The sequence below is a fragment of the Anarrhichthys ocellatus genome, unplaced genomic scaffold, assembly GCF_004355925.1.
Source record: "Anarrhichthys ocellatus isolate YVR2014 unplaced genomic scaffold, GSC_Weel_1.0 scaffold129, whole genome shotgun sequence".
In the NCBI taxonomy this organism is placed as follows: Eukaryota; Metazoa; Chordata; class Actinopteri; order Perciformes; family Anarhichadidae; genus Anarrhichthys; species Anarrhichthys ocellatus.
In genome coordinates this window covers 604,125-631,399 of record NW_022280159.1, presented here as the reverse complement: position 1 = coordinate 631,399, position 27,275 = coordinate 604,125, and the positions used below count along the sequence as shown (strand labels likewise).

The 27,275-nt window shown below is 41.2% G+C and overlaps 3 protein-coding genes across 9 annotated transcripts in view; 2 read left to right on the top strand and 1 right to left on the bottom strand.

The window, feature by feature from the left end:
- The window catches only part of trnau1apb (tRNA selenocysteine 1 associated protein 1b), a 10,816-nt gene extending 1,244 nt beyond the window's left edge, over positions 1-9,572 (top strand). The window contains exons 3-9 of one of the 3 annotated variants that reach the window (XM_031877216.1): positions 61-160; positions 1,020-1,072; positions 1,382-1,510; positions 1,904-2,020; positions 3,608-3,896; positions 5,024-5,069; positions 7,788-9,572. In XM_031877216.1, coding sequence (XP_031733076.1) covers positions 61-160; positions 1,020-1,072; positions 1,382-1,510; positions 1,904-2,020; positions 3,608-3,896; positions 5,024-5,069; positions 7,788-7,843 — 790 coding nt within the window. In that variant the 3' untranslated portion in view covers positions 7,844-9,572. The other 2 variants (XM_031877215.1, XM_031877214.1) reach the window with 2 other exon arrangements.
- On the bottom strand, positions 7,862-27,269 carry fitm1l (fat storage inducing transmembrane protein 1, like). 3 transcript variants are annotated; one of them, XM_031877213.1, is made up of 3 exons: positions 19,567-27,269; positions 10,714-10,892; positions 7,862-9,708 (listed from the first exon to the last, which is right to left on the bottom strand). In XM_031877213.1, exons 2-3 carry the CDS (start codon positions 10,890-10,892, stop codon positions 9,030-9,032), a joined length of 858 nt encoding a protein of 285 aa, XP_031733073.1. In that variant the 5' UTR covers positions 19,567-27,269; the 3' UTR covers positions 7,862-9,029. The 3 variants fall into 3 exon arrangements, with proteins under 3 accessions (XP_031733073.1, XP_031733069.1, XP_031733070.1); XM_031877209.1 differs by lacking the exon at positions 19,567-27,269 and adding an exon at positions 11,337-12,389; XM_031877210.1 differs by lacking the exon at positions 19,567-27,269 and adding an exon at positions 11,345-11,424.
- Positions 25,984-27,275, top strand: part of LOC116399797 (myosin-7-like) — a 30,654-nt gene continuing 29,362 nt past the window's right edge. For all 3 annotated transcript variants that reach the window (XM_031877207.1, XM_031877205.1, XM_031877206.1), the window contains exons 1-3: positions 25,984-26,036; positions 26,303-26,352; positions 26,554-26,761. In XM_031877207.1, the coding sequence (XP_031733067.1) occupies positions 26,561-26,761 (201 nt within the window). In that variant the 5' untranslated portion in view covers positions 25,984-26,036; positions 26,303-26,352; positions 26,554-26,560. The remainder of the gene's footprint in view (positions 26,037-26,302; positions 26,353-26,553; positions 26,762-27,275) is intronic.

Genomic DNA, 27,275 nt, shown 5'->3' with positions numbered 1-27,275 from the left:
AATCTTACTTACTGTTGCATTGCTTGTGTAAATGGTTTCTCTCTCTGTCCCCGTGTGCAGTGGTTCAGCAGGGTACTGCTTTGTGGAGCTGGCAGACGAAGCGAGCGTTGACCGCTGTGTGCAAAGGCTGAACGGGAAACTGGTTCCTGGATCAAACCCGGTCAGTTCTATGCTGTAATTTCAAAATACTTCCTCATATATCTTTTTTTAATGCAATCCTTACTGCAATATATACAATTATTGTTTCTTCGCAAATATACATATACTATTGACAATATAATACTGCCTTCCTTTTTTTCCCAGTATTGGACTTATGTTATCGAGCAGTATTTAATTGTTGATTTGACTGTGGATAGTGGAGCTCCACTAGTCTTGGTCCTCTTTTTGCTACAACAGTAACTCAATAGTATATAGTATATATAGTATGAGGTTTGCTCTGTAAACGCACCCGATTCTTGTTAGTACAACGGATCTGTTTGATTTGCTGTTTCACTACAGCTATTGTGCTCCCCAGTGAATTTAAACAAACAATGCTAAATACCCGTTACAGATATTGTACTATGTGGAACTGTATTCCTTATCTGCTGCTGTGACAGCACGTCTTCTTAAGGGTCGGCTGATGTAAAACAAAAAAAGTGACGCCAGCTTGAAATTGTCCCAAGTCTCAAGTGGTGTGTCGAGTTGTGAGCTTTAGCCGCTTGCTACTGAATTTGAAGCGCTGCTGGCCCCTGTGAGCCGGCCAAGCTACTGGGCTCCCCTGTCCACCGGCCTGTACCTGCTGCTGAGAGGCTGCTTGTACACAAATGTACTTTGTTTGAAGCTGATGAATAGAGTCTCTGGTAGCAACTAACTGAGGAATGGGCTAAAGGCTGGTCTGGGTGGTGGAGGTATGTAAACTCAAATAACAACAACCATAATAACGGCACTCTCCATTTCCAGCAATATCAGTGCTATACTACACGTCGTTGGTGTTCGAGGTTTGGCTCATGTGTGTGTGTTTTCTCTCTCTCCCCGTGCAGCCCCGGAAGTTTAAGCTAAACTATGCCACCTACGGGAAACGGCCAGAGGCGGGGTAAGATGTGATTCACACCAAACTTGTCACTCCCTGTCATTGGGATCAAGTAGCAATTCTTCTCAGACTTGAGGAAATGCAGTTCCTTTGATGATATGAAACTGCATGCTGATAGTGTTTGTTATGCTATTAAAGAAATGAGAAGATTTTGGTCTTCACACATCAGAAAAGCACTCATTTATTTGTCTGCTTTTAGGTAAACGGGGGAAAATAGCAACATTTCCCACAAACCCAGCTGCCCCTGTTAATGCTGGACAATCGGCACATTAAAGAGAGGGAATATTTGATCAAAGCTTTTCCTTCTCTCAGGCCAGAGTTCTCAGTGTTTGTGGGCGACTTGGCCTCCGAGGTGGACGACTTCCAACTGCACCAAGTTTTCAAGAAGTACCTTTCCTGCAAGGGAGCCAAAGTGGTCACGGACCAGTATGGATACTCCAGGTACGTCGGCTGACAGAGGCTGACAGCGACGTGGCTTTGTTTGAATATTATTGTAAGAAATACACAATAATATATAATGTTTCTGTGGTGTAATGATTATGTAAATAGAAGTTGACCACCAGTACATCTTCATCTATTTTCCAAACAAATGGCTGAAGAAATGTTCACTTCCCGTCTTTTATGCTAAAACTATTGTTTTCCCCATATAGGCTAAGCAAGAGCAACTCACAATTCAAGTGATGCTACCTCATGTTAAAAGTAAAACAACAAGTTTCAGTTCTACCATAATAATACCCATTATATACTGTTTCTCATTATAAGTGGCTTATTGAATGCCATGTATGGAGTGTGTGTCGGTGCGGAGAGGATGCCTAACTGTGGTTTCACCTGCAGAGGTTACGGCTTCGTCAAGTTCGGGGAGGAGGGTGAGCAGAAGAAGGCCATCGAGGAGTGCCAGGGCACCATGCTGGGGGGCAAGCCGCTCCGACTCAGCATCGCTGTAGCAAAGAGGTAGGACGCCGACACGGACACGTGCACTCCTTCCAAGATTTAATGCACCACGTCATAACAATATGAAAACACCTTGTGACATAGATTTCAATAGTAATTGTTGTAGAGCTGGGATTCTCAGTAAGCAGCTTGTTGGTCATGAAGTATTAAAACACAAACGGTATAATCTAAGTTCCATCAATTTCAATGTTCACACAATATTCACATTCTAATTCAACATGCGAAACCTGCGCAGCTATTGTTTTTATATGGCTATTGATTGTCTTTAAAGCTGTTATTTCTGCACAGTTGCAGATAAAGATTAGGCAACACTAATATTGCTTGTAGCCTAATATACTAAAGTATTTGTAGAATTACATTCTGTTGGTAAGATTGTTACTAGCTCGTGTGATCAGTAACTCTAGAGCGTTGTAAAGGCCAAACGTCCACATTTATTGAAACAATATAGATGTAATTATTTTCAAAGTTCACAACAAATTTTTAATCTAACAAATATTCTGCTTTACTCCATATTTGTTGGCGTTAAGCTTTGCAAAAAACACTTTTTCACTGCGGTTTGCTTTGCTTACACAAAGGGAAGCGCTGAAGAGTTCTGCTCATTCAAAAAAATGGAAAAAGAACAACGAATCACTTCATTTAAAATTGAGAATTTGGTCCCAAAGCTTCTTGATTTTTTAAATAAAATTAATATTTGTAATAAGTGAGTTTTGAGTGAGAGATGGAACCGCTTCGTGAGCGAGGAGCTCACATGCACTGGACACCGGATGGTGCAGGCAGTCTTTCCCCGCTTTGTCCAGTCGGGGTCGACCTCACTGAACCCTGATGACCACTTCACGCGTCAGCACCGCATCTCGCCGAGCATCCCATTAGGCTACTTAATATGAGTTTATTTAAATGGAATTTTTCCCAATTAACATTTTGTCTGTTGATCATTTCATCTGCCGGATAACTACACGTGATGCCGGCAGAAACGTAAACTCTGATGCATCGGCCTCGAGGACAGCCGGAATTATTTAAAGATTCAACGTGGTGACCGGGTTTTTGGTCCGTGAGATTGTTTTCACTTTAATGTAGCTGGCTTGATTTGATTAGTCGGGTTAATCAAGTGAGAATGTCGTCAGCTTCATCCTTTTTTGATATTAAGGGTTGGTGTCAAAGTGGATGTGAGTGGATTTTCAGCAGTGGTCAAAAAAAAAAAAAAAAAAAAGTGAAGTTACACAAAATGAAAGTAGTCAGTGATAAGTACCTCAAAATTGTGCTTGAGAACAGTCCTCCATCATGTCAGATGTGTACGTGTAATTTCCTGTCGAACATGAAACAGAAGCTCAAAGGCCATCCATAAATAATTCTTCAGTTTTGTCCTCTTTTCTACGCTCGTGTTTTCTGGATTTGTATTGATCTCACACCTTGAAATCCATTTGGATTGAGACACGTGGTGAATTCTAACTGGCTAACCGATGATGACTGTTGAAGAGATGAACAACCTGTACTATCTTTTAAATTCCATCTTGAAATGAAGAACTGAGCTTATTCAAAGTGCCCCTCACTAAGTGTTAATGGAACCCTGTTTTATTTCTTGTTTTGCAGCCAGAAGATGAGCAACTACCATGGTGGCCAGGGCCAGAATTACCATAGCAACTACAACCAGTCCCAGCCCGGTTACTATGGCAACCAGGGCAACGGGGGTCAGGGGGGTTACTACTCTCAGTGGGGTGGCTATGACCAGTACAGCGGCTACAACAACGGCAGCTACGGCGGCTACGGCGGCAGTGGCTACAACTACAACTACGGGCCCTATGGGTACCCCCCACCAGGCCACGTGGTACCACCACCTCCAGCGGGGATGCCACCCACTGACATGTCGGGAGCTGTGGAGGTGAGGGACATGCTTTGAGGCCCATGCTTAAAGGAGTAGATCGACATGTTTCGTGCGGTCAGTAGAGAGATTGGTCCAGGATGTTGGCGAGGGGAGCCTAAAGAAATAAGTAACAATCTACCTGCCAGGTGGATTATGTCTTTGTCGGGCACAGAGTTCACTCTCATTGAAAACAAAGGCTCGGTCTGATCAGGGCCAATGGTGCTTCATCAGAGTGTGACAGTCATTTCTACGTCCTGGAAAGGAAAGTCCTTGGAAACCACAATTGGCCATATTTCTACAAACAAACAGTGTAACAACAGTCAGAAATGTTAGCTGTTTATTATATCTCCAGACTTGGATGTAGGGCTGGGCAATATGACCAAAAATGCATATCACGGTATTTTGTAAGACTCTGGCGGTTTCACGGTATATCACGGTATTTTTTTTTCGCGTTAAAGCATTAATTAACGCAGAAAAGAACCGGCCAGCAAGCGGTGAACAGCTGTTTGTGTGGCGTGTCTTCCGTTCCGTCACTTCCTGTTTCCTTCACCTACATTCCCCTGGGTCCTAAGCCCCTCCAAGTACAGCTTCTTATCACCCTCTATGTACCAACGTACATTTATAACAAATACCACACATATTACACGGTAATATGTGTTGTTCATCCTGCATCGCTCTTTTCTGTTCTTTAATGTAACGTTACTGGAGCGAAAGAGCCTCTCCCAGCTGTTAGCAGACTGTTGTTAGTGAGCTGTACCCACAATGCAGTTCGGTGGGGAAATTTTATTAATGTACAATTATTAGTGTTACAAACTGTTGTGTCGTGGTGTTTTGCCCTGTTGAAGAGCATTAGTTGTGGGTTGTTAATTGTTATAAAGTTATAACCATGACTAGGGTTCCCTCTCAATACACTTAAGACAACTAGCTCCAAACGTAGCGCTCTCAGGGGCGAACAATATATTTTGCTACCTGTTGAAGAGCGACAGAAGTTGTTTCGGCACAGTTGTTTCTGTGACGGTATATGAAAAATTCATATCATATGGGAAATTAAAACCGGTATACCGCCCAGCCCTACTTGGATGTATGTGATACATGCACACATTCCATATTTAGAATGAATTCCCAGTGTTTCATGTCTTCCTCAGCAGAGTCACGAGGAGGGTGGTGATGTAGACGGGGATAATTCAGAAGGTAAGACCCTTTTTTTTGTCATGAAAAGCATCGTTAGTATCACACTGGTTCTCGCAACAAAAAGCCAATAGGATTCTTCCATTGGCTTTTTGATTATTTCAGAAAATAATAATAATAATAATAATACATTTTATTTATATAGCGCTTTTCATAGTACTCAAAGACACTTTACATTAAAATCATCATATATAAAAGCAATACACTAAAAACATAAAATACACAATAATGGTCACACATTAAAAGCAGTTTTGAAAAGGTGGGTTTTGATTTGGGATTTGAATATGGAAAGGTCAGTGCAGTCTCGGATGTGTTTGGGGGGAGAGTTCCAGAGGGAGGGGGCAGCTATGGAGAAGGCTCTGTCACCCCATGTCCGGTGCTTGGTCCTGAGTGGAAGAGACAGGAGGTTGGCATCAGAGGAGCGGAGCCGACGGGATGCAGTGTGGTGGTGAAGCAGGTCGGTGAGGTAGGAGGGGGCCTGATTATGGAGGGCTTTGTGAGTGAGGAGAAGGATTTTGTATTTAAATAAGCTCTGTGATCTTTAGTAGTCTCATGTCTACATGTCTCACACGGTAGCAACCTCCTTTTTTAAGACACATAAAATCGCCAAAATTCACCAGTGGGTTCATAACAAAACAAAACGTTAGCATCTCTTCAGCTTGGGTTAATCACAGACCTTATTTCAGACATCTAACCAAAAACTCTGACTTTGAGACAAGGGGACAGGAAGTGCAAAAATGCTGAGTGATTGTCATGTCTTGTGACAGTCTATTATCATACTGGATATGCTGGTAGCTTAAATCAGACAGTTCCATATTTAAAATAACTGGTTATGTCTACTGCATATCTAATGGTAGTTAGTCTTGTCTTTAGGAGTTCTCGTAAGCTACTAAGACGTCAAGTGTTAGACAGCGTTTGTGTTGTTATTGCTTTTGACTTGTGACACCGTGCATGTGTAAATGTCATTGCTGTGGTATTTTACAGAGCCCATCCCCGACTGTGACGTGGAGCAGTGGAACAAAGATTTCATGCAGCGGAGCGAGGAGCTCTACGACGCCATGATGGGCTGTCACTGGGAACCCCTGGACTCTGTTAGCTCCCCTATCCCTTCCCTCTCCTGATAAATCATCTTCTGATCCCTCTTTAAAGCTGAAATATTTCTTTTTTGGGAGCGATTTTGTACTTCCCATGATGTAGTACCACATGGACACCTTTTAAAAGGGCCAGCTTCAGTTCACTCTCTCAGTACACACAGATGTTCCTCTTCATATATTCAAAAGTACACACAACTATTCACTTGATTTTAATGTTTACCATGTTGGTAATATTCAAGAGGTAATCAGTGACGTGTAGTGCACACTGTTTCGTATGAACTCTATAAACCAGAGCTCCAAGTTTTGGGAAGGAGGTACTGAAGTAGTTTTCAATATTTCCCCTTTTAAAGATATCTGTGAGGAACATACTTAACTATCATTTCTTTTTTATGTAGATCCATGATGAAATGGTGACACCAGCAGAAGCTGCAATAGTACAAACATTGCCTTAATTATCATTTGCCCTGCGGTTCCTTTTTAATCTACGATGGTCGTCAAATTGACCGAGTTTATACAGGATGTCTTTCTTCTGGTTTTTTTTATAAATGAAGGAATTTTCTTGTTTTTTTATTTTTATTTTTCTGTTAATGGAAGTTGGACGTAAAAGTATGGAAAGATGATGACATTGAGTTGAACCAACAGTAATAATCAATCACGAGTGTAATTTATCAATATTTTCCACACAATGAGCTCAGTGTCTTGTTTAATAGATGGATGGTGCAACCTCCTCCCGGTGTTTGCTGTATCAGATGTCCAGGCAGCATTTATTCTCTGCTGTTTGATTGCTGATGCTTTGTATATATTTTCTTTGTGGAAATGTTTTATCAATAAAACAAATTTAGGAGGAAAATTGTGTTCTGTCTTGCTGAACAAAACATGTAAATATAAACGTGTTCCCCACAGAGCTTATTTTTCATCCAAAATCCAGTGTAATTTGCTTTTTGTCGAGGGGACCAGTGCGATGCTTCCGAGTTAGCCTACAGAAACACATCATCCCTGCAGCACTATTGCAGGATTGTAATTCTCACCCTTAAAGTAGGCTACTATTGACACACTCCCGGCGGACGGCTCAGTTACATGAATCAATCATCCCCCTGTTCTATGATCGTGCGCAGCCATGCTAGCAACTCTGTGAGGCTGTACTTAAAAACAGCAGTGCTTTGAGCTAAATGCTAATGTCAGCATGCGGATAGAATGTTAACCACTCTCACCATCTAGTGCGTCAGCATGCATATGCTAATAAGCACTGAACTTAAAGGGACAGTTCACCCCAAATTAAAACAATATAGTTTCCTAGTTTTGGAGACATCGGGCATAGAGATGTCTGCCATCTTTCCAATATAATGGAACTAGATGCCACTCTGCTGGTGGTGCAAGAAAAATTGAAAATACATTTGAAAAACTCAACGACAATGTCTCTTTCCAGAAATCATGACCTGGTTTCTTAAGATGTTGTGAGCGGTTTCATGTAGGAACTATTTCCTTTTCTCTTATTTTATTTAATTCCATCTAATTCTATTCTATGTTACAGTAATAATGCATTTCTTTGCCAATGTAAATTACCTTGAATTTCCTCTGTGTCTTGTTTTACATAAAGCTGCCTCTCCTTTCCTTTGTCCTCCCTCAGTGAAAGAGCCGACACCAGATTTCTCTCAATTTGGAACAACATTGAGGATATTGTAAGCAGAAGACTTGTGTGATATCTACAATCAATGTCTGAACTTGTGTCATTTCTTTTTTTATATGCAACAGCTGGGTGAAAAGTGAAGAGACTGTTAATAGAACCAAGATCCAGTGAAAGTGGAGTTTTTAATCACTTCATTTAAAGTCTCAGAACACAAGTGACAGCAATGCATCTGAACAACGGAGAAAAAAATCTAACCAAACATTTAACTTTTCTGTTCAGATGCTTTGACATAGTGTATTATATCAAACGTGTACTCGTGCAAAATACGACACCGATAGAGAAACACATGGGTGTTTGATAGCATTTGTCAACCATACTACTAGTCCATCTTTCAAAAGCTTCACAGAACTAGGGTGGTTCATTACACAAGCTCTCCATTTATTGCATTTTTAATCGTTGAATTGATTTCGTTGTTAATTATCTTGTCAAATATCCATCAAAACCACTCCAGAAGTCATTTGTATTATTGTATTATAAACAAGCTGTGGTTTAGACTGGGTCTCTCAAATATTTCCAGCTTGTATCTTAATGGCAACCGTCTCTTGTCCTGAATTCCTGTCTTGTGGAGAATCATATACTGTCATAGATGGATTACTGAATGCGCCCATTGGGCACAGGCCCAGAGGCCCCCCAGGTGTTCAGCTACAAAATGTCACTCAAAGAGACTCAAAATTTCCACCATGAAACATAAAATAACTACAGAGACACAAAAAGACTAGGAAGACGCAAAGCACAGATACCACGAAGAGACGCAAAATGACTATAAAAAGGGGCAAAACAACCACAAAGAGACACAAATCAACTACAAAGAGATTCAAAACAACAACAACAAGAGGCTAAACAGCTTTAAAGTCTGTGAGTCGTTCTCCTATGTAGGAGAGGTGGTGTAGCCTTTAGCATGTCTGTGCCCGGTGGCTACTGGGACTCCCTGTCATGATGTACCAAGCCTTTTGATAACTCTAGCATGTATTTGCTGCATTCGCTTACATTAGAAAAGTTTGATACATATAGAGATATGGAGATATATCTTTTGAAAGTCCATTTGCTTGTTCCAGTTTTCATCAGGATATCTGGTCTTACTGCTAAAAGTGGACAACAAACACAAATGTACATCTCAAGTCATCTCCAAACAACCATGCAGACCTCGTTTTTTTATACAGCTGTGTCATTGTTAAGTTTCAGTTAATTGCAGTGATCATGATTCTGTTGTGCCTCCTCCGCTTCAGTACTGCTAGTCTTGGTGTTGAGCAATCCCAGTCCAGGCCTCCCGGGACAGTACCAGCTGGGCCCCTGGCGATACCAACCCTGGTACAGTCCCCTCCAGCTCAGACATCCCAGAGCGCCCCCTAGTAGCTGAGTGGGGAACTGAGGGAAGTAAGCTAAGAGACAGAGCAGCAGAAAGAGCCAGAGCCAGAGCAGGAGAACACAAAAGAGGAAGAGGATCCTCAGAGGGGCACCTGAGATCCCACCCAGGCTCAGATAAGGGCCAAACACGGCTGTTTCCTCAGCCAGCAGTAGGCAGCAGAGACAGAGGAGGAAGACATCTTCTGAAACTTCATACCCCCTCCACAGCATCCCAGCTTTGAGGCATTCTGACTTACTCTCCCCTTCTCGCAGCACCAACAGAGGCTGCCCGTTGGCGACCTCTGGGCTGGCGAGTAAAGGTTCGTAGCAGCTTCCTGTGGTGTTCTCCAGAAGGTCCAGGAGTTTACAGAAACCAAGCCACAATCCACCAGCCACCCCAAGCCGGGAGAGGTGACGGACGGAGAGAGAGAGGGAGCGACGGACGGAGAAGGAGAGGAGGAAGACAAAGGAGCCGACAAAGATGCAGGTCCAGCCCCAACCGGAGTGCAGGAAGATCCTGGAAGAAAGAGAGGAGAGATGTTTTAGACCGGAGGATGCCAGACGTGATGGGATGAATTAGATTTGATTATGACAGTAGTTAAACATCAGGACATAACTGAGAAAGTGGTGTAATTGTATTGACTCTTGTTCAGCGTGCACCCCCAAAGCTGAAGAACGAGTAATTCATGAACCCACAGCCCTTGACCCGAGGAGCTAGTTGGTCATGAGCACACACCCACTGAGTCGAAGAACACTGACTGACTGAGACCAGACTGGCGAGAACATTTTCTCTCATTCGTTGTGTATGTGAAGCCACTGATTCGCTGCACAAAGCATGCTGGGATACCTGGCGATGCATACCAGGTTGGCATTGCGACCAGAGGGCACTGGCAAAAAAATGTGGCGGTGGTGACACAAAAATGATTAATTTTTTTTACTCCTAACTATAAGAAACACAGAGAGCCATTATCTATCACCGAAGTCTCACATGTTTAATAATGTGCAATTCATTTGAACAAATAACATATTGAGGAGTAGAAAATACTCCACATAGCAGCCTGACAATAGAAGGCCAGGATTCAATTTATCAGAAATAATCTATTGTACTTCAGTTACTATCGGTCTTAATTCAGTTTTAAATCAAATTAAAATCAAGAATTTACCAGAGAGAGTTTTCACTTTACCAACTTTCTGTAGAATTCAGTAAGTAAAAATGTAGCCATTTTAGAAGTTATGCTGTGTACTAATTCATACTACAAACATGTAATCTCAAGTAAATTGAGTATGCAGTGCATTCATACTGTAAAAGTAAACTTAGTCAAAGTAAAAAACGTGTGCAAACAGAATTAACCTCAATATTGACTGTATTTACTTATGATAGAAGATAAGGCACTGCAGTGGGGAAAAAAGTCTGAATAACACATGAAGTGTCTGCAGTTAAAAAAGAACAACGCATTTAGTCTTTGCAAACAGAAATTACAGAAGACAAGTGGTCAGGAAGTAAAGAGGAAGTCAGCCTCACCTGTAGAGGAAGTGGCTTCTCTTGGCAAAGATGCTGTGCTGGGAGACCCAGAGGCTCAGTGCCGGGCCGATCATCACCACCACTGACAGCAACAGGTGGAAGTGCTTCCGGAAGGCAGTGTTACCCAGGAGCAAAGCCGCCAGGTCCGTCAGGACCACCAGCACTGTGTTGAGGAACATCTGGACCCAGAACCAAATTACAACTTAGCTTAATATTACTGTATGAAAGTGGACTTGAGTTTGTGTAGATTATCCACCTAAGACTAAATAGCATGCACTGTTTCATGCGATAAGTCTGTAATCCTGTATAGAATGCACTTAGTGGATGCTGTGGACTACTTCTATTGTGTAACAGAACAATTCTAAGAAGTCCAAAAGTCTGGTTGGAATCAATCTAAACAAACTATATTATTCAAAGCTTGAGAGTGGATCCATTGGTGCATTGATGGACAACAAATCCAGATCCAAAAGTCCCAAAAAGTTGACTGTTTAGTAAAAAAATGTCCACTGGTATTAACTGCTAGTGTTCGCCATCCGTAGAGTGTGCTGTACAACATGAATGAAAAGACAGCTAGCCCCTAGCATTCCACAGACTGCAAATACGTGCACCCTGTAAAACCGCACCATGACACCTTTTAGTCCGGTAGGCACTCCTCCTGACTCGGTACTGCTTGTAGCTCCCAGTAGCTTCAGCGCACAGGAGTTATACCGAACAATGCAACCAAACCATCTAACGGTCACTCTGCTGGTTTTTCTTGCCGCTGCAGAAAGACAAGTTGAGCTTTTCTCTTCTCTGACCATGTAGAGCGGGTTTCCCCACGTGTCTCCTGCCCTGTTTTTCCTCTTGTCCTGCTGTGATTGTCACTGGCCACCTCTGGATAACTTCTGCAGAAATGCAATACCGCTGCGTTACCCCGAGAGACGTCCAATGGTTGCAGGAGTAATACCTCCACTGATCGAATTATCTCCGCTGTAACTGGGTCTTCTCTGCTCTTCTCTGTCACTCACGCACCACCCTCTCTCCAACACACAGAGCATGTTCTCGCCCTGTCGAATGCCTCCTGGGCCTTGAAGGTGTCACATTGCTCCTACTGAGATGACTGAAGGGTATGGAGAGGTTGAACCAATGACATGGGTTCCTTGGTGTTAATATGGATATCGCAAGGTTTCTGACTCATTTAGTCTCCATTGTCAGCAGAGTCAGAGGTTAAGAGTAAGTTAAGCAGCGGCAACAGAACCAGTGTTACGGATAAGTCACAAATTAAGTGTCAACAACGATTTGAAATTAGATGCAATGAGTCAGAATTTGTGTGTGTGTGTACGTGTGTTTTCAAGTGTATTATTAGCAATAACCTTTGTACTGTATCTGGGCTGAGACTCAGCTGTTGCAGCAATCTGTCCCTGTCAATCAGTGTATGGTAACACACACACAGTCCACATTTACTGTCCTGCTCAGATATCACCACACTGTCTCTCATATCATGGCAAAAATATCATAATGTATCTACATCACTTCATTACAATAAGACATGAAAGGTTATACTCTATAAGCAAGCTGTATCTGTGATGGACTAACAAGAGTTAGTGATTTATGGCCGCTTCAGTCAGTGCAGCGCTCAGGGTCTGAAAAGTGAAGCCAACACGAGAGTACCTTAAAGCTGCATTCTCTCTAGTGTCCATCAGGGGGCGACTCCTCTGGTTGTATAGAAGTCTATGAGAAAATGACTCTACTTCTCTCTTGATTTATTACCTCAGTAAACATTGTAAACATGAGTTTATGGTCTCAATCTCTAGTTTCAAGTGTTCTTCAAAACAGCATGATGTTCATTTACTAAATTATGGTCCATTTAGAGTCACATAGACCATAAAGCAGAGTATGCTTTAGGGCTACTTTTTAATTGTCAGGGTTAACCACAGGGTTGTCTTTTTTCGTTTTAACTTTTCAGTGTGTTTTCAGTTCATGAAAGTTAATTGTAACATTTTGGTCGCCTAATGTCTTATTCAACACTCGGTTGTACTTAGCTCACGCTTTTGTCAAATTTGGTTGCAAAAAGCCAAGATGGTGACGGCCAAAATGCTTCATGGCTTCAAAACAGCAGTCCACAAACCAATGTGTGATGTCACAGTGACTATGTTCATTTCTTAAATACAATTTATGGTCTTTCTTCCAAAAGGCGCCAGGCTTGTTCCAACATGTGGACTTAGTTTGTCCCAGCAAATTAGTTCTACTAAAAGGCAAAGTTTGACATTTTGGGAAATACAGTTATTGGCTTTCTTGCTGACAGTTAGATGTGAAATGCTAAAGCTAAAGCCAGCTAACTTAGCTTGATATAAAGATTGGAAACAGGGGGAAGTAGCTAGCCTGGCTCTGTCCAAAGGTAACACAATCCACCGGCAAGCACCTCTAAAGCCTCTTTAATCTGTACAAAAACTCGTGTGTCACCAGTCTTCCGAAAGGCTGTCAAAATTTCCCAATACTTACTATCTAGCTTGACAGCTTTGAATACTAACAATGGCCATGTCCATTGTTTACAATCATTATTGTAGTGTTAGGTGTTTTCTTGCATGTGAATGAGACATGAGGTAGTTGGATACAGTTAGCGATGACAATGATGCACTGCAACTCGTCCTCCAGCAGTAGTCAGGCAGTGGGCCTTCATGTGTTTTGGGGGAGTGGCTTTGGAGGGAGGACTGAATAGATTTTATTCTTGCTGGTTTCTACAAAGTTGCCTACCCCAGCTTTAATGGTTCAAAGGTGCTGGACAACAGACAATAGAACTTTTTTCAGAGCCAGGCCCACTGTTTCCTTCTGTTTCCAGTTTTTGTGCTAAGCTAAGCTAACCAGCTGTTAGCAGTATAGAGTGGTATCACTAACACTAACACATCTAACTCTGGGCAAAAAAAAGCGTATAAGTATATTTCCTAAAATGTCTAACTATTGCTTTAAGACAGTCATAACTGCGGCTGCTGTATTTGTTGGATCTCAGCTATAATCAAAGTCTGTATTTCAGTTCAATTAGTTTGAATGTTGTGTTCATGTTTGCGCTAAAAATAAAAAAGGAGGATGAGCATGCTCCCCGGACAAATGTAGGTTAGTCAAAAGGTTACATGTATTTTTAATCTTACAACTAAAACATGGATCAAGAGGTGTGTAATTCAACATCTGGCAGGTTCCTCTCATTTGGTGCACTGTCCCTTTATGTCTTTATTCATACTATAATCTGCTTCTGTCTCATCATTTGCTGTGCTTTGCATTTCTGAAATGTCTGAGCTGGACTCTCCCGTCTGTCAGTTTCTGTTTTGAACCAGCCTGTAGTCAGTCCAGAAATAAAAGTCGAGCTGGTTTGGAAGTGTTGAATGTCTGCCTACTCCCTTTCCAACTGCTTGCAGAAAGGCTGATGGTACAGACAGCATTCGATCCACTACATCTGTTACCTCACCTCTGAATAACATAAATGCCAGGACAGTTACCCTCTGTAGAAAAGTTTGCCAAATTGAGGCAATGTTTCTTCACATTTGGCAAATCCATAATTAACAATCAATTTACTTTTTTAAGGAGAGGTGATCATGAGATCACAGGAAACTACACGTCTTGCTCGCATTGGACATCTATTGAAAGGTCTCGTCCTGCTATATAAGTGATCCTCAGATGTCTCCGCTGACTCATCCAGTCTGCAGCCAGACTTCAGTTACAAAGGCTATAAATAACAACGTTCACACAGTGACCAGACAAATAGAAACACTTCTGCTGGGCAATGTAATATAATACACACAATACATATAGTTCTGCAATAGATCCAACTCATGTGCAGATTTTGAGACAATGGGCCCCTGGACATAGACGTGCAAAAGCCCCCACCACATCTCCTCATAAGTCACACAGACTTTATATTTGTTTAGCCTCTTGTTGTTGTTTTGTGCCTCTTGGTTAGTTGTGTTGCCTCTTTTTGTAGCTGTATGTGTCACAGGGTGTGGTGGCGGACCCAAACGCAGGCTCAGACCAGGGAGTACGAGAGTGTAATGGTTTATTTACAGGTAATACACAAGGGAAAAACAATCAGTGAACAGCAGGGAAATCCAGGCAGACTGGGGAACCCGGAGGATGAACCAAACTGCAGGAACAGGAAGACAGGGTAAATGCAATGAAAAATACCTGGAAAAAACTCTGAAATACTTTCAAAACAGAGCAGCTGAGAATGAGCAAACTACCACGTAAGTTGTAACAACGATCTGGCGAAGAGTTGATGAAGAACCGGGGTAGATATACTGTTGAGTGATGAGTTGATGGAAGGCAGCTGGGTTGACTGGGCAGGTGAGGTGAATTGTAATCAGGAAGAAGCCGGGAGGAGACCAGGTCGGAGCCACGCCCACACACACACACAAACAAGGACAAGCAGGGAAGAGCAGGAGGCATGGCCTGGCCGTGACAGTACGTCTCTGTGGTCTCTTTGTAGCTGTCTTGCATTACTTTCGAGTTGTTTTGGTCTTTCTGTGTCTCTTCACATTTTGTAGGTGAAGGCCAGGGGGGGCCCTGACAGTTTATTTTTTCAATCCTGCTCCTGCTGTCAGTCCCCACTAGAACTTTATGGGGACTTTATGGGAACTTTAAGCTGACTCCTTCTACACAAAGCTTGTAAGGCTGCAGATGACTTAGCAAGGAGAGACACTCGCACGTCCTCTCTGAGAAGAACCCCACTGATTATGTGGCCTAAAGCAAGACCCCAGGCTTCTGTTCTGAATCTGACCCTGACCTCCCTATGGAAGGAGACCAACACAATATGACTATAACAAAATATCACCAAGTTAGACTCATGATATTGGATGTCTGCATTATTTCCAGCCCCGCTCAGTTTAAACAAGACTGCCGCTGTGTGGATCAACTGTGACTCTACAGTTTACTCCGACACAGAGGGGAGAGGGCTCACAGTCAGGAACAGTTAGGTGATTCATTAGTTCCTGTATATAACAATCTGTGCCAACATGATGAACTCTGCTTTGAGACATTAATCAAAGTTAACAGTGTGATAATCTATAGCTCTGTCTCTGCTTTATACAACACAATAGTGATTCATCTCAGCAAATCCATGAGAGCTTTACAGTGGCCACAGTGGGGCATAAACTCTCTCTCTCGCTCTCTCTCACACACACACACACACACACACGCACACGCTTTGCTAACCAGCTCACATGGTCATGCCACATTTATCATGCACCATGATAAATGTGTGCTTCTTTAATATTTGTCAAACACAGTTTGGTCAACAGAAAAAAGTTCATGTTTGGCTTTCTCTTTGCTCCGTGTTGTTTTAGGAATATATTTAGCTTGTAATACAATTTGCTGAATTTAAAGGTCGACTTCATCTGCGTTATTTTTCTTGTTTTTTCAAATGGAAATGATTAGCCAATAGCAAAAAGCAAGATGCAAAATGTATTTTAGACACCTAAAAATATCTGTGTGTATGTAAGTGTATGCTATATTTAGAATGTTTTCACTGCTTTACACTTGGCATCATGCAGCCCTTTCTGATGGGTAAATGAGGTAAAATTACTGCTTTTGTCAAAGGAGTCTAGTGACTTTGAACAGAGCATAGATGGATATAATGGTGTCAGATCCCCATCAGAAAGGGCTGATAGTGAAAATAATCTAAGTATAGCTTACTACATGTATGTGTTGAGGTGGTTTTAAATACATTTTCCTGCAGCACCTATCCACAGCAGTACATTACTTTGCTCTTGTGCTGGTACTCCTGTCTGTTTCACTCTATGATTGGTAATACACTGACTATAGAAGTACCTCACACAACCCTACTTCAAACAATCCAAACTATCCCTTTAATGCTGGAGGATACCTCACATTGTAGTTCATTCATGGCCACCATGCATCCCAAAGGAAATGTCATTCCATATTTCGATATTGACATATATTACCATATAGCATGTGTTATGGTAGTTCAATAGATAACTAGTCTATATGAAATATCCACATGGTAAAGCTTATTTTTGTATACTCTGTGTGAATGAAATACTTGACAAATGGAAAATCATAATTTATTAAAAGAACCTAAAGGGCAAAATGAGCAAATATTTTTAAGTGACATTATCGATGTCACGGGGTGGTGTAGCGGACCCAAACGCAGACACGAACAAGGTTCAAATAAAGTGAAAAGGTTTATTTTACAGGGAATAAGGGTGGTGATCCTGGGCAGAGCAAGGCAGGACAGGCAGACCGGGGTGTAAGCATGGCAGGGAATGGATAGCGTTGTCAAGGCAGGCAGGGGAACCAGAGAGGATGATCCACTGTTATATTCTGGGTAATGGAGCTTAAAGGTTGGAGAAGCTTGTGACTGAGATGTTGCCATCCAGTTTGGTAATTGCATTGAACTGAGTAATAATGTGGAGAAGATACAGCAATCTTTAAATTACATTTATATGTCTCTTCAGATTCTCTGAGAAATTTGAGTTAGTATGTTCTTGTTATCAACATAATTGTGTATCACGATATCTCTCTTGGATTTCATCACAATATGACTCCAATGGAAGACTGTAAAGGATCATATTGAATTAAAGCTGCGAGCAGCATTGATCGGGCCCTCACAACTTCACGCACGTCGAGGGTACTAGCAGGACTCTGGCCATGCATTTCTGTGACCGTCATACACTGCATGCACGAGTTAAACGGTATTTCCTGGTACTGGCAGGACTCTGGGTGACGCGGCCATGAATTTCTGTGACCATCACACTCTGCGTGCACGAGTGAGATATTTCCTGCGTAGTCCAGCAGCGTAGCAAGATCATGTTGCCAGGTCTTAAGCCTCAATGTTTTGAGTGTACATCCGATACAATTATAAATGTAAGCCTTTAAAGATCATTAAGAAAATGAATGTGTGTGAATGTGCTTCAGTGTTTGTAACACCATCCCAGTAAATCAGTTTACTGGGATGGTGTTCAACTCCCTGCAACTCCAATAATGCCCACTGACATGGTTTGAGAACCACTGTTATCTAACTTTTGCTCTCCAAGCATCTTAGTTTGCACATATTTAGATCAGAGAAGTCTTTTTCTCATGGTGTGCCCACAAACCCTTTCAATAAGTTCAGTGTTTGGGCCGCAGTAATTATAGAATCCTGCTTACGTCCGTGCTTATCAGTAGGTGGCGCGATGACTATGAGTTAATATTGGCATGCAGAAGTCCCAAAGCCATGACAGTCAACAAGCATGTCAAGTTTGGGACAGTTTTGACAAAGTACAGTCGAATTACAACAGCTTGATGGATGATGGCGAACCATGTAAAATGGCCATCACACCATATCCACGTTGTTTGATTAAACCTAAAGCTTTTAGTAACTTTTAATTGCTAAGGTCTTTAGATTGTTCTGACCAAATTTGAAGTTGATTCGATTATTACCCTAGGAGGAGTTCGTTAAAGTAAAGCGCCTGGAAATGACAAACGACACCAGAAATTCATACAAAATTCAAAATGGCTGACTTCCGGTTGGGTTTAGAGCATGGCTCCAAGAGACTTTTTTTTAAGTCTACATGTGATACATCTGCATACCAAATTTTATACATCTAGGTGAAACGTACAGCGAGGGCTGCTTCGTCGAAATTTTGTAGGGGGCGCTATTGAGCCGATTTGCCACTCTGAACCAATAAAATCATATTATATAACTACATTTTGGGCTTTAAATGTGTATGCCAAGTTTGCTTATGTTTCGAGCATTTCTAGCCTCTCAAAAACACCTTAATTTTTCATGGTGAAGAATGCGTCGCCACAGCAACAGCTTTTCACGAAACAACAAGCTTTGAGTAAATTTTCATCACAAAGGTCTTTAGACTGTACCGACCAAATTTGAAGTTGATCTGATTAATTCCCTAGGAGGAGTTCGTTAAAGTGTAGCGCCTGGAAATGACAAAAACGACACTAGAAATTCATAACAAATTCAAAATGGCTGACTTCCGGTTGGGTTTAGAGCATGGCCCCAAGAGACTTTTATTTAAGTCCATATGTGATACATGTTCCTCCCAAATTTTATACATCTAGGTCAAACATACTGCGAGGGCTGTTCGTCGAAATTTTGTAGGGGGCGCTATTGAGCCGATTTGCCACTCTGAACCAAGAAAATCATATTCTATAACTACATTTCGGGCTTGTAATCTGCATGCCAAGTTTGCTTATGTTTCGAGCATTTTTAGCCTCTCAAAATGACCTTCGTTGTTAAAGGCGAAGACTGCGTCGCCATGGCAACGGCGTTCGACGAAACATCAAAAGCTTCATGAACTGGTATTATGAACTTCTTACATTTGTGTGGAAGTAAATTGATGTTGATTTGATTTACCTACCCTTCAACAACTTCTTACAATCTTCACAATGAAGCATTATCAAGGTCTTAAGGCTGTTCTGACAACATTTTAGAGGGATCTGATTAATCTGTGAGGAGCAGGATGTCAAAGTACACAACTTACAACTTCCCCAAGATCATCAGGGTGCCAAGCGTGAGGTATGTTCAGCTCATTTCTATGATGTAGCCTCTGGCACCGGGATACAGATTTTTCAAAGCAAAAATGATGTTTAATGATACATTTGATTCTAATGTCTGAAAGGTGGGTAGCATATTCTGAACATCTCGCATTAAAGGGTAATGATGATGATAGCATTAAGCCAGAGGACAGTGTTTCAAACGTTGCTAGCAAACAAGTAGAAACAGCGCATTGCTCATGGAGCAGCTTTAAAGGAAAAGCATGCATTGAAGGAACAAGAGCAGCTGAAGAGGAGAAGAGAACAACTTGAGCCTGAAGCTATGCTAGCTGCTTATGTCGTTTTCCCAAAGTAGCGTCAAACGCAATGAACTCCTACCTGGACAAGGAAAAGAGAAAGGCAGCAACTTCAAACGGTCTCAGTCCAATGGCAAAGTCAGAGCAAAGCACAGCAAAGTAAGGACTAGTCAGAGCCAGCAAGTAACCCAGCGCCTGTGCTGCCTCATATGGTCAACAATGGACATCTGGACCAAAGAGGAGTGGACTGATTCAGAAATGCAGAGTCACCATCACAACTTTAGGAACTCTCCCGGTTCAGTGAATGAAAGGCAACTCGGAGACATTTACCCCATAATGGAAATGTGCAAAATGAAATGACAGCAGCCCTTGTCCAACACATTTATTTAATGTTATTAAAGCTAATCCCTTTTTAGGATCCTCTTCAGTACATTTCCTTCAAAAGAGCATTGAGCAAGGAGTGGAGGAAAAGGTCATCAGAGGTGATTGCTTGTATTACCTGGAAGAGTTCACTAGAGGGCAGCCTGGGGAACTGGTGCATAGCTGCCAGCTTATGGCTCCTGATTATGGCTATGCTCAAGCAAAACGACTACTGCAAGAACACTTTGGCAATGAGTACACATTTGCTACTGGATACATGGACAATGCTTGGGCTTGGCCTTCAATAAAACGCGGAGGATGTGAATGCATTACAAAGACTACTCTCTTTTTCTGCGTTCATGTTGTAATGTCATGGAGAAGCTGTAGTACATGCGAGTATTGGATACGCAAAGCAATAGTCATGCAGTCCTGTGTAATTGCCATTGAAGCCGAGAGAACGACGGTGAACCGTTGTACATGATTTACTGGAAACATCCAACACAGAGCTCCTTACAAACATCTGGTAGAATTTATTGAAAACATGTCAGAATCCTATAGGGCCCTTTATTTGTCGACTTTTGGGATATTCTGGAACAACTGGTTCACAGGTTGTCAATGGGCTGAGGTCACAGCCATTCATAATAAAATAAACCACTTCTCTACAACCATAGGGGGTACATGTCATGTTCATTGATGATAATTATATTTTTTCTACTATTTCCTTCATAAATCCCATATTGTACTGTCTTAAGGGACAGTATATTATAAAACCAGAAACATATTTTGTGCGCACTGTTTCAGTTAGCTTGACATTGTCAAGATGTTCCTTAATTAACAGTTTTTGCAATGTCTATTTTTCAAATGAGTCAAAAATATTGATGAAAGTCATTAAAGTTAGCATGATCCATTTATTTAAAAATTCTAAATACTTAAATGCTTTAAACCCCATTTAAAATAATTAAATATCAGTTAAATATCAGTTTATGAATGTTACTAACTGAACATACCCCTACAACTAAAAAGGGTTTGTTCCAAAACCATGTGACCAGCATCACACAAAGGCATTTCTCTGAGGCAGCTTTTTGAATATATTCTCATGACCGGCCTCAATAAAAAAATATATATTATCTGCAATAGTACAATGTCAAGGAGTATATTAATTCACCGTCAACAGTGTTGGGGATATTTAAATGGTTTACTATTCTTTTACGATTCTGATTCAAACATATGTTGGTGTTTAAAGTTAACCTGATAAAGAAAATAAGTTGTTAGCCATGCTATAGACCTAGCATTGAAGTTATGGGCAAAAATAGAGAAGTTGTGAACTATTTTACCTGGCAACAAAGTTAACCAGAGTAGGTTCAACTCATAAGTAACAAAGTGAACGTGACACAACTGGCATCAGGAAAATATCCTTTTCCGTAGAATATCTAAGAAGTGGTTCATGTTTAAGCTTTGCAATAGTGGATCTTTTAACTTAAACCACTGATTTTATTTATTTATTTATGTTTGTTTTGAGAAAGCACATTACTTTTGTGATTTCTATAAAATCCACCCCCAATTATCGTATGACTCAGTTAAGAACTTGAGGGTGCTGTTACCAGCTCGTGGCTCTACAATGAAGTCAACCTGTGTGGAAGCCAATCCTGGTGAAATACACAACATGTGATGTGGAAACTTTCTCAGGTCACATTGAGTGAAGGAGAAGACATCTTGTGTTCTGCAGTTCAAATTTTGATGGGAACAATATTTCCATCTTCATAGAGTTTTCAATAAAGGTGAAAATATTCCTTAACAGGGAACAAAAACAAGATGTATACTATTAAACAACAACATAACAAAGAACCATATCATTGATTTGTTCTAACATTACAAGAGAACAGTAATAACCTACAGCACAGCAAGTGTCTTGGGCCTAGCTGTCATAGTCATCGTACCTCTGCCAAGAATATTTCAATTTCATCTGTTTGATGAAGTTAAAACCAACTCACTGTCGCTCACCTTCCTTGCTTTGTGTGAACAAGTCTCGTAGACCCTTAATTGTGTTGGTGCTGTCGGCTGAATGAAGGAGGATGTAGTGCCACATACTCAGAGCCCTCACAGTGCGGCCCATTAAAGGGCCTGGGGTCTGTGTGGCGTCCAGGAATCCAGAGGGTCTGTCAGCTGTAGGATCACACCTCTAATCCTCCACTGACTGAAAACACAAGCAGCTGCTGTCTGATCTGCTCCACCCTGTCCTGCTGCTGAACATGTTCCAAAGCAGAGGGCCAAAGTGGAAGGACGTTGGTGGACATGCCGGAGGCCTTGTGTTCATTCCCAACAAAAGAGATTATCGGGATAATCATGAATATCGTCACATGAGTGACCTGAAAAAGAAGTCTCGCTCGCTGTCGTGGTAGAGAAGTGAAAAACAGAGCCTGATTTAAAAAAATACTGGAATTATCATGTAAAAAAAAGAACAGACTCACACAGTGTTCACATTTTTTTTAAATGTATTTCCCCTTTATTTATCCCAGGGGACCTTATGATCCATGATTCTTACATAAGATTGTTTGTTTTTCACTAAAAACGATACAGATGTGTCCGATCTGTGATGCAATAACAATATTTGGTTCTTATCCAGCACAGCTATTACCCTTCACAATATAAAAGTAATTTACTCTGATATACATTATAAAACCTACACTGTGGGATGTATAGCTGCCAAATTATGACAGAGAGAATAAACAGGATTAACACTCCTATCAGTTTACGTTTTTTGTCTAGCCGTGGTGGCTATTTTCTCCCCATGACAAATTCAATTCTATAAAGGTGAGCCTTATCTTCTCTGCTGCTATCAGGCTCGAAGTGCCTCGGATACTGTGGCCAGTAAACAGGCTCAGATACTGTTTGTGTGGTCCGCGATGCAGTGTGGTCAGGCAAACAAAAGGTTTATTTATATCCATCACACCCAGAGTATGAATAAACTGCGCACATACTTACTACCAAAATGATATGAGAACAGTGGGGGGTGCAGCTTTCTATGGATAGAGAACTTACTCTCTAGGACTGGACTTGGACTTTTATTTAATTTTAACTGGGAAAAGTTGGTTTCATGGTTCAATTAGTTATTTCCTGGGAGCAAGTGTCCATACCAAGCAGGATCTTTTTCATCCATTTATTGTAAACCATAAGGACATAAACAGGGACTCCATTACAGACAACTATTGATCTAAAAGTGACTTGACAGGATACTCTCCCAAAGATGAAACACGCTGCTGTTAAAGAGTATGCTGTGAATTAACTCTTCATTTTCTCGATAACAGATGTTCTTTGAACCAGCAGCCGATCAAACCGTTCGTTCGTTCGTTCGTGTATATAAAAGTTACATTTGTCTTTGCTGTGGTCAACCAAAACAGAGTGGAAAGAAAAGCCAAAAAGAATTGTGGACAACAATGCAGAAACCTGCACTGGGTTCTGCATTGAGGTTGTAAAAACAACAGTGAGTTGAGTTAGATGAACTGTGATAAGCCAGACCAATATTAGGACTTAAACCAGCTGAGCTTAATAGTTTTGCGACACAAACAGTGTGGTGAGAAGAATTAGCACCTGGTGACAGTATGCATCCAAGGGTTGGATTGACTGCCGAAATGTTAGGTGATGTATTCATGGTTATAGTTAAAAGCGTTTCCGCAAGATCAGTGACAGGGAAAGGGAGGTATGGCGGGAACATTTTTATTTAATTAACAGCTGAAAAGGCCATATAGCGTATATGTATTACAGAAAACGTGGGTTCTAATGTTAAACGCATCAATCTGGTGCACTTTGAGAGACAAATTAAGAGGCTCGTCTATGAAAAACTTTGTGCCAGAGGCTTCACTCACTTAGCAGAGGATAAAGAAAAAACTGGAGAACCAGTTTCTCAAAGCACTCCATCAGAATGGAGGTGATTGACACAGGGCGGTAGTCATGTAGACTGGACCCTGCAGACTTTTAGGCAGAGGAACGATGGTGGATGTCTTGAAGGTGGGAACTCTCTCCTGTGACAGTGATATGTTGAAAATATCAGTGATGGCATCAGTTAGCTGGTTGGTACATGTTCTTAGTACACGGCCAGCGATGTTATCAGGCCCAGCAGCTTTACTCATAATCACTGTCATCAGGGTTTTCTTCACATTCGCTGAGGATACTGACAGTGGGCGGTCTTCTGGAGGCGGGGCAGATCTGAAAGCTGACTCTTTGTTGAGGAGATCAAAGTGAGCATAAAAGGTGTTCAGCTCACCTGGCAACGTGGCCTCACACATGATGCTCCTGCATTTATAGCCTCTGACATTTTAGATTGTCTGCCACATATCTTTAATGTTGTTGGTGTTGAGGTCTCTTACAATTCTCTCTTTGCCTCTTTGATACCAGCTTTCATGCCAGATATTTGAAATATAAAAAGGGGGTTCTGCACAACCCCTTGCATTTATAAATAATTATTTTTAATTTGTTAAAAGTCAATAGTTCAATTATGTGATGATAAACTCCTTAAGATGAACCATCTTGTTTTCAAGACAGGAGTTTCTCCTACTGTTCCTATTAACTCCAAATAAAAGTCATATATATGTCATAAAAAGTCATAGTATAGTATGTCATAAAAAACATTACAAAAGTCTGTGTCTGTTATTGGAGCAGGAGAAACTTGAGATGTTGGTGTAAATGTCTGTTTTCTGTCGAGATTGCTGAATGAACAAAGGCACTTGAAGGGTCTGGAGGACACCAGAACTGGAGCGCATGGAACCCTTTTTTGGTACCAAAAACTTTCATACACTCATAACAATAGCCATAAAAAAAGATGTCTGTCAAAACAATCATAGTAGAGTACACTTTACTTTCTGGCCCTCAATCATCAAAACGGATTATAAAGTTTCTTCTGTCACTTCCTCCATGGTGTTTTCTTCTTTTGCTGCAGTTACAATAAGGGAAAAACATTTTAAAAAGTGTGTTTTTGTCCTCCATAACCCTCTTCTTACCCTCCATAATACCGGGCCATTACAGATTATCGCACAGTTTGATTTTAAACAGGTACATATAATCTGTCACTGTCAATACAAACTCTACATGCTGTACAATATAACGATATCTTTATATGTCTAAGTCATTGGTGCTCTTTACATTTACCTGTCTTGACTCGTTGTCCCTGTCCCTAGTTATTAATTTCTATTTTTGTGTTAATATATCTTTATGACTGTTTGATCCACATAAAAGCAGCTGTAGATTATAAACCGGTTGATTAACAGCAAAGAGCAATCACTTTTTGCAACGACGGGAGGAGCTGTTCTTGTTACAGATGCAATACATGATTTCCAAAAAAATAAAAATAATTTCATGACCAAGTGAAGTGAAGAGGCACAGTGGAGAACTGACGGTGCTCCTTTAAATAAAGATGTAAAAAAAATAACAGCAATTCAACAGCAATATTTTATAAACTTGAGGATGTTTTCAAAATGATATATTCCAACATGATCGCACTATGAATATTCAGAATATTAGGTTAACCTAATATAGATTGTGTCTCAAAACTCACATTCTTTTTGTCTGCCATCTTTTGTAGTTCGGAGGGGGTTTGAACATTGCTGCTGAGCTGCTTTAAAAAAAGAAAAGATAACGTTAGTTTTTGGACTGTAAAAGGACGAGGGTCCAATGCTGCTTTCTGAAAAAGAGCGAGTAAAAAACGCCCTGGCTTGCACCCCTTTTCTCTCCCCCTAACAGTGAATAAATAGAATCTGCTTTCTGTCCACAGCCAGACCTCACTTGGAAAAAGACTTTAGCACGAGAGATGCCAGAAAAAAACAAAACTGTGGTAGAATTAGAGATAGAGAGGCTATGTTTGGGTGAATGACAGACAAGTTCTGCAGGAGAAAGTTCCTGGCACTGCTCCCGAAAAGTCACACTATTTTGACGTGGGTGTGGAGGGCAGCCAGACATCATGAGAGCCTTCGAGAGCCCTGTCATAGGTGATGAAAGTGATGGCGATTACTACAATGTGTGTGTAAAGAGTTATGTGGAAGTAGTGTAGCTGTTCAGATGTGTGTGTATGTGTGTGTGTGTTAGTCAGTAGGTCAGGGTGGTACCCTTGGCCTTGTAAGGCAGGGTTATCTGGGGTTATATATTTGATCCCCGTCTGCCCTGTTACAGTCTCAGCAGCAGCTTCCTCTTCACCTGGCCTCCGTAAGTCTGCACAACTGGCTGTATTTTTCTATTCATGCTGTATTTTTCTGTTGTTTAAACCCAACGTAAATATATACGTGATGGAAGGTACTTTTCTTTTGGAAGTATATCTAACACTGATAAAATCAGATACACTTTTAAACCTTTTCACTAACTAGTTTGAACTAATGATCCAAAATACTAAATAATGATGTTAGTAAGCTACTGGCATTCAGACTTAATTCATGTTGCAATATCTTATTCATAGTTTTCTCTGCCCACTTCAGGTCACTGAGGTATTCTGAAGTCTCACCTGTCATCTGAGCTGAATCCACCGGTAAATTCTCCTTTCCTAATGCTTACATAGCATTTCATATCGTAGACTTAGACACTGGTATAATATCACTTTGTACTTCTATCCAAATCCAAAAAACGATTTTCCTTGAAACCAAAGGCTGAAAAGTAAAGTCAAAATTTATGAGGTTGAAGTATGGGATACGGACAGAGTGAACCTCATCTCTACCTCTGTGTACATCAGTGCAGCCATGGGGGATTCAGTGACGTCTGTGTTTGGGATGGCTGCCTCGTACCTGAGGAAGTCGGACAAGGAGCGCATGGAGGCCTCCACGCGGCCCTTCGACATAAAGAAGGAATGCTTCATCCCCGATTCAGTGGAAGAGTTTGTGAAGGCAACCATCGCTAGCCGAGATGGCGACAAGGTCACCGTGGAGACGCAGCACGGGAAGGTCAGAGGTTACATTTTATTGTTCAGGCACGTTTATATTATTAACATCGCATACTTTTTTTTTATCATTGCTGCAACGATAGAATTACAACCTGAAGCCTGACCTTAACATGTCCACCTGTATAAAAATAAGTGTTGGCACGTTGCTCAAATACAGCCATTTTAATAATGTGGGGGTAACCAGAAGAAAGGCTGGAGACAGAGTTTGTAAATTGGTGGTTTGTAAATTGGTGGTGAATAAGTCTGACCCACAAACATCAGTGTGAAGGCAATTACCTCACATTGAATACATTTTTTCTGTCTCCATTAAGAATAAATAAGAATAAAGTGTATAAAGATAAAGCTGTCATCTGGTGTTAACAATGTGCGGCAGGCTTTGTGTTACACACACAGGGTGGTACATGCAGGAAGCAAAATCAGCAACAGAAACCTTCTGAACGGCTTACTTGCTCATAAAAATATGACAATACACACACACACACACACACACACACACACACACACACACACACACA

What these genes read in the sequence shown, in the direction of transcription:
- fitm1l (XM_031877209.1), bottom strand. Translation starts at nt 11,513, where the DNA reads ATGGTCAGAGAAGAGAAAAGCTCAACTTGTCTTTCTGCAGCGGCAAGA. An exon ending in CCGGACTAAAAGGTGTCATG is followed by an intron (nt 10,893 to 11,336) that starts GTGCGGTTTTAC and finishes TTCTGGGTCCAG; the next exon opens with ATGTTCCTCAACACAGTGCT. An exon ending in AGAAGCCACTTCCTCTACAG is followed by an intron (nt 9,709 to 10,713) that starts GTGAGGCTGACT and finishes TCTTTCTTCCAG; the next exon opens with GATCTTCCTGCACTCCGGTT.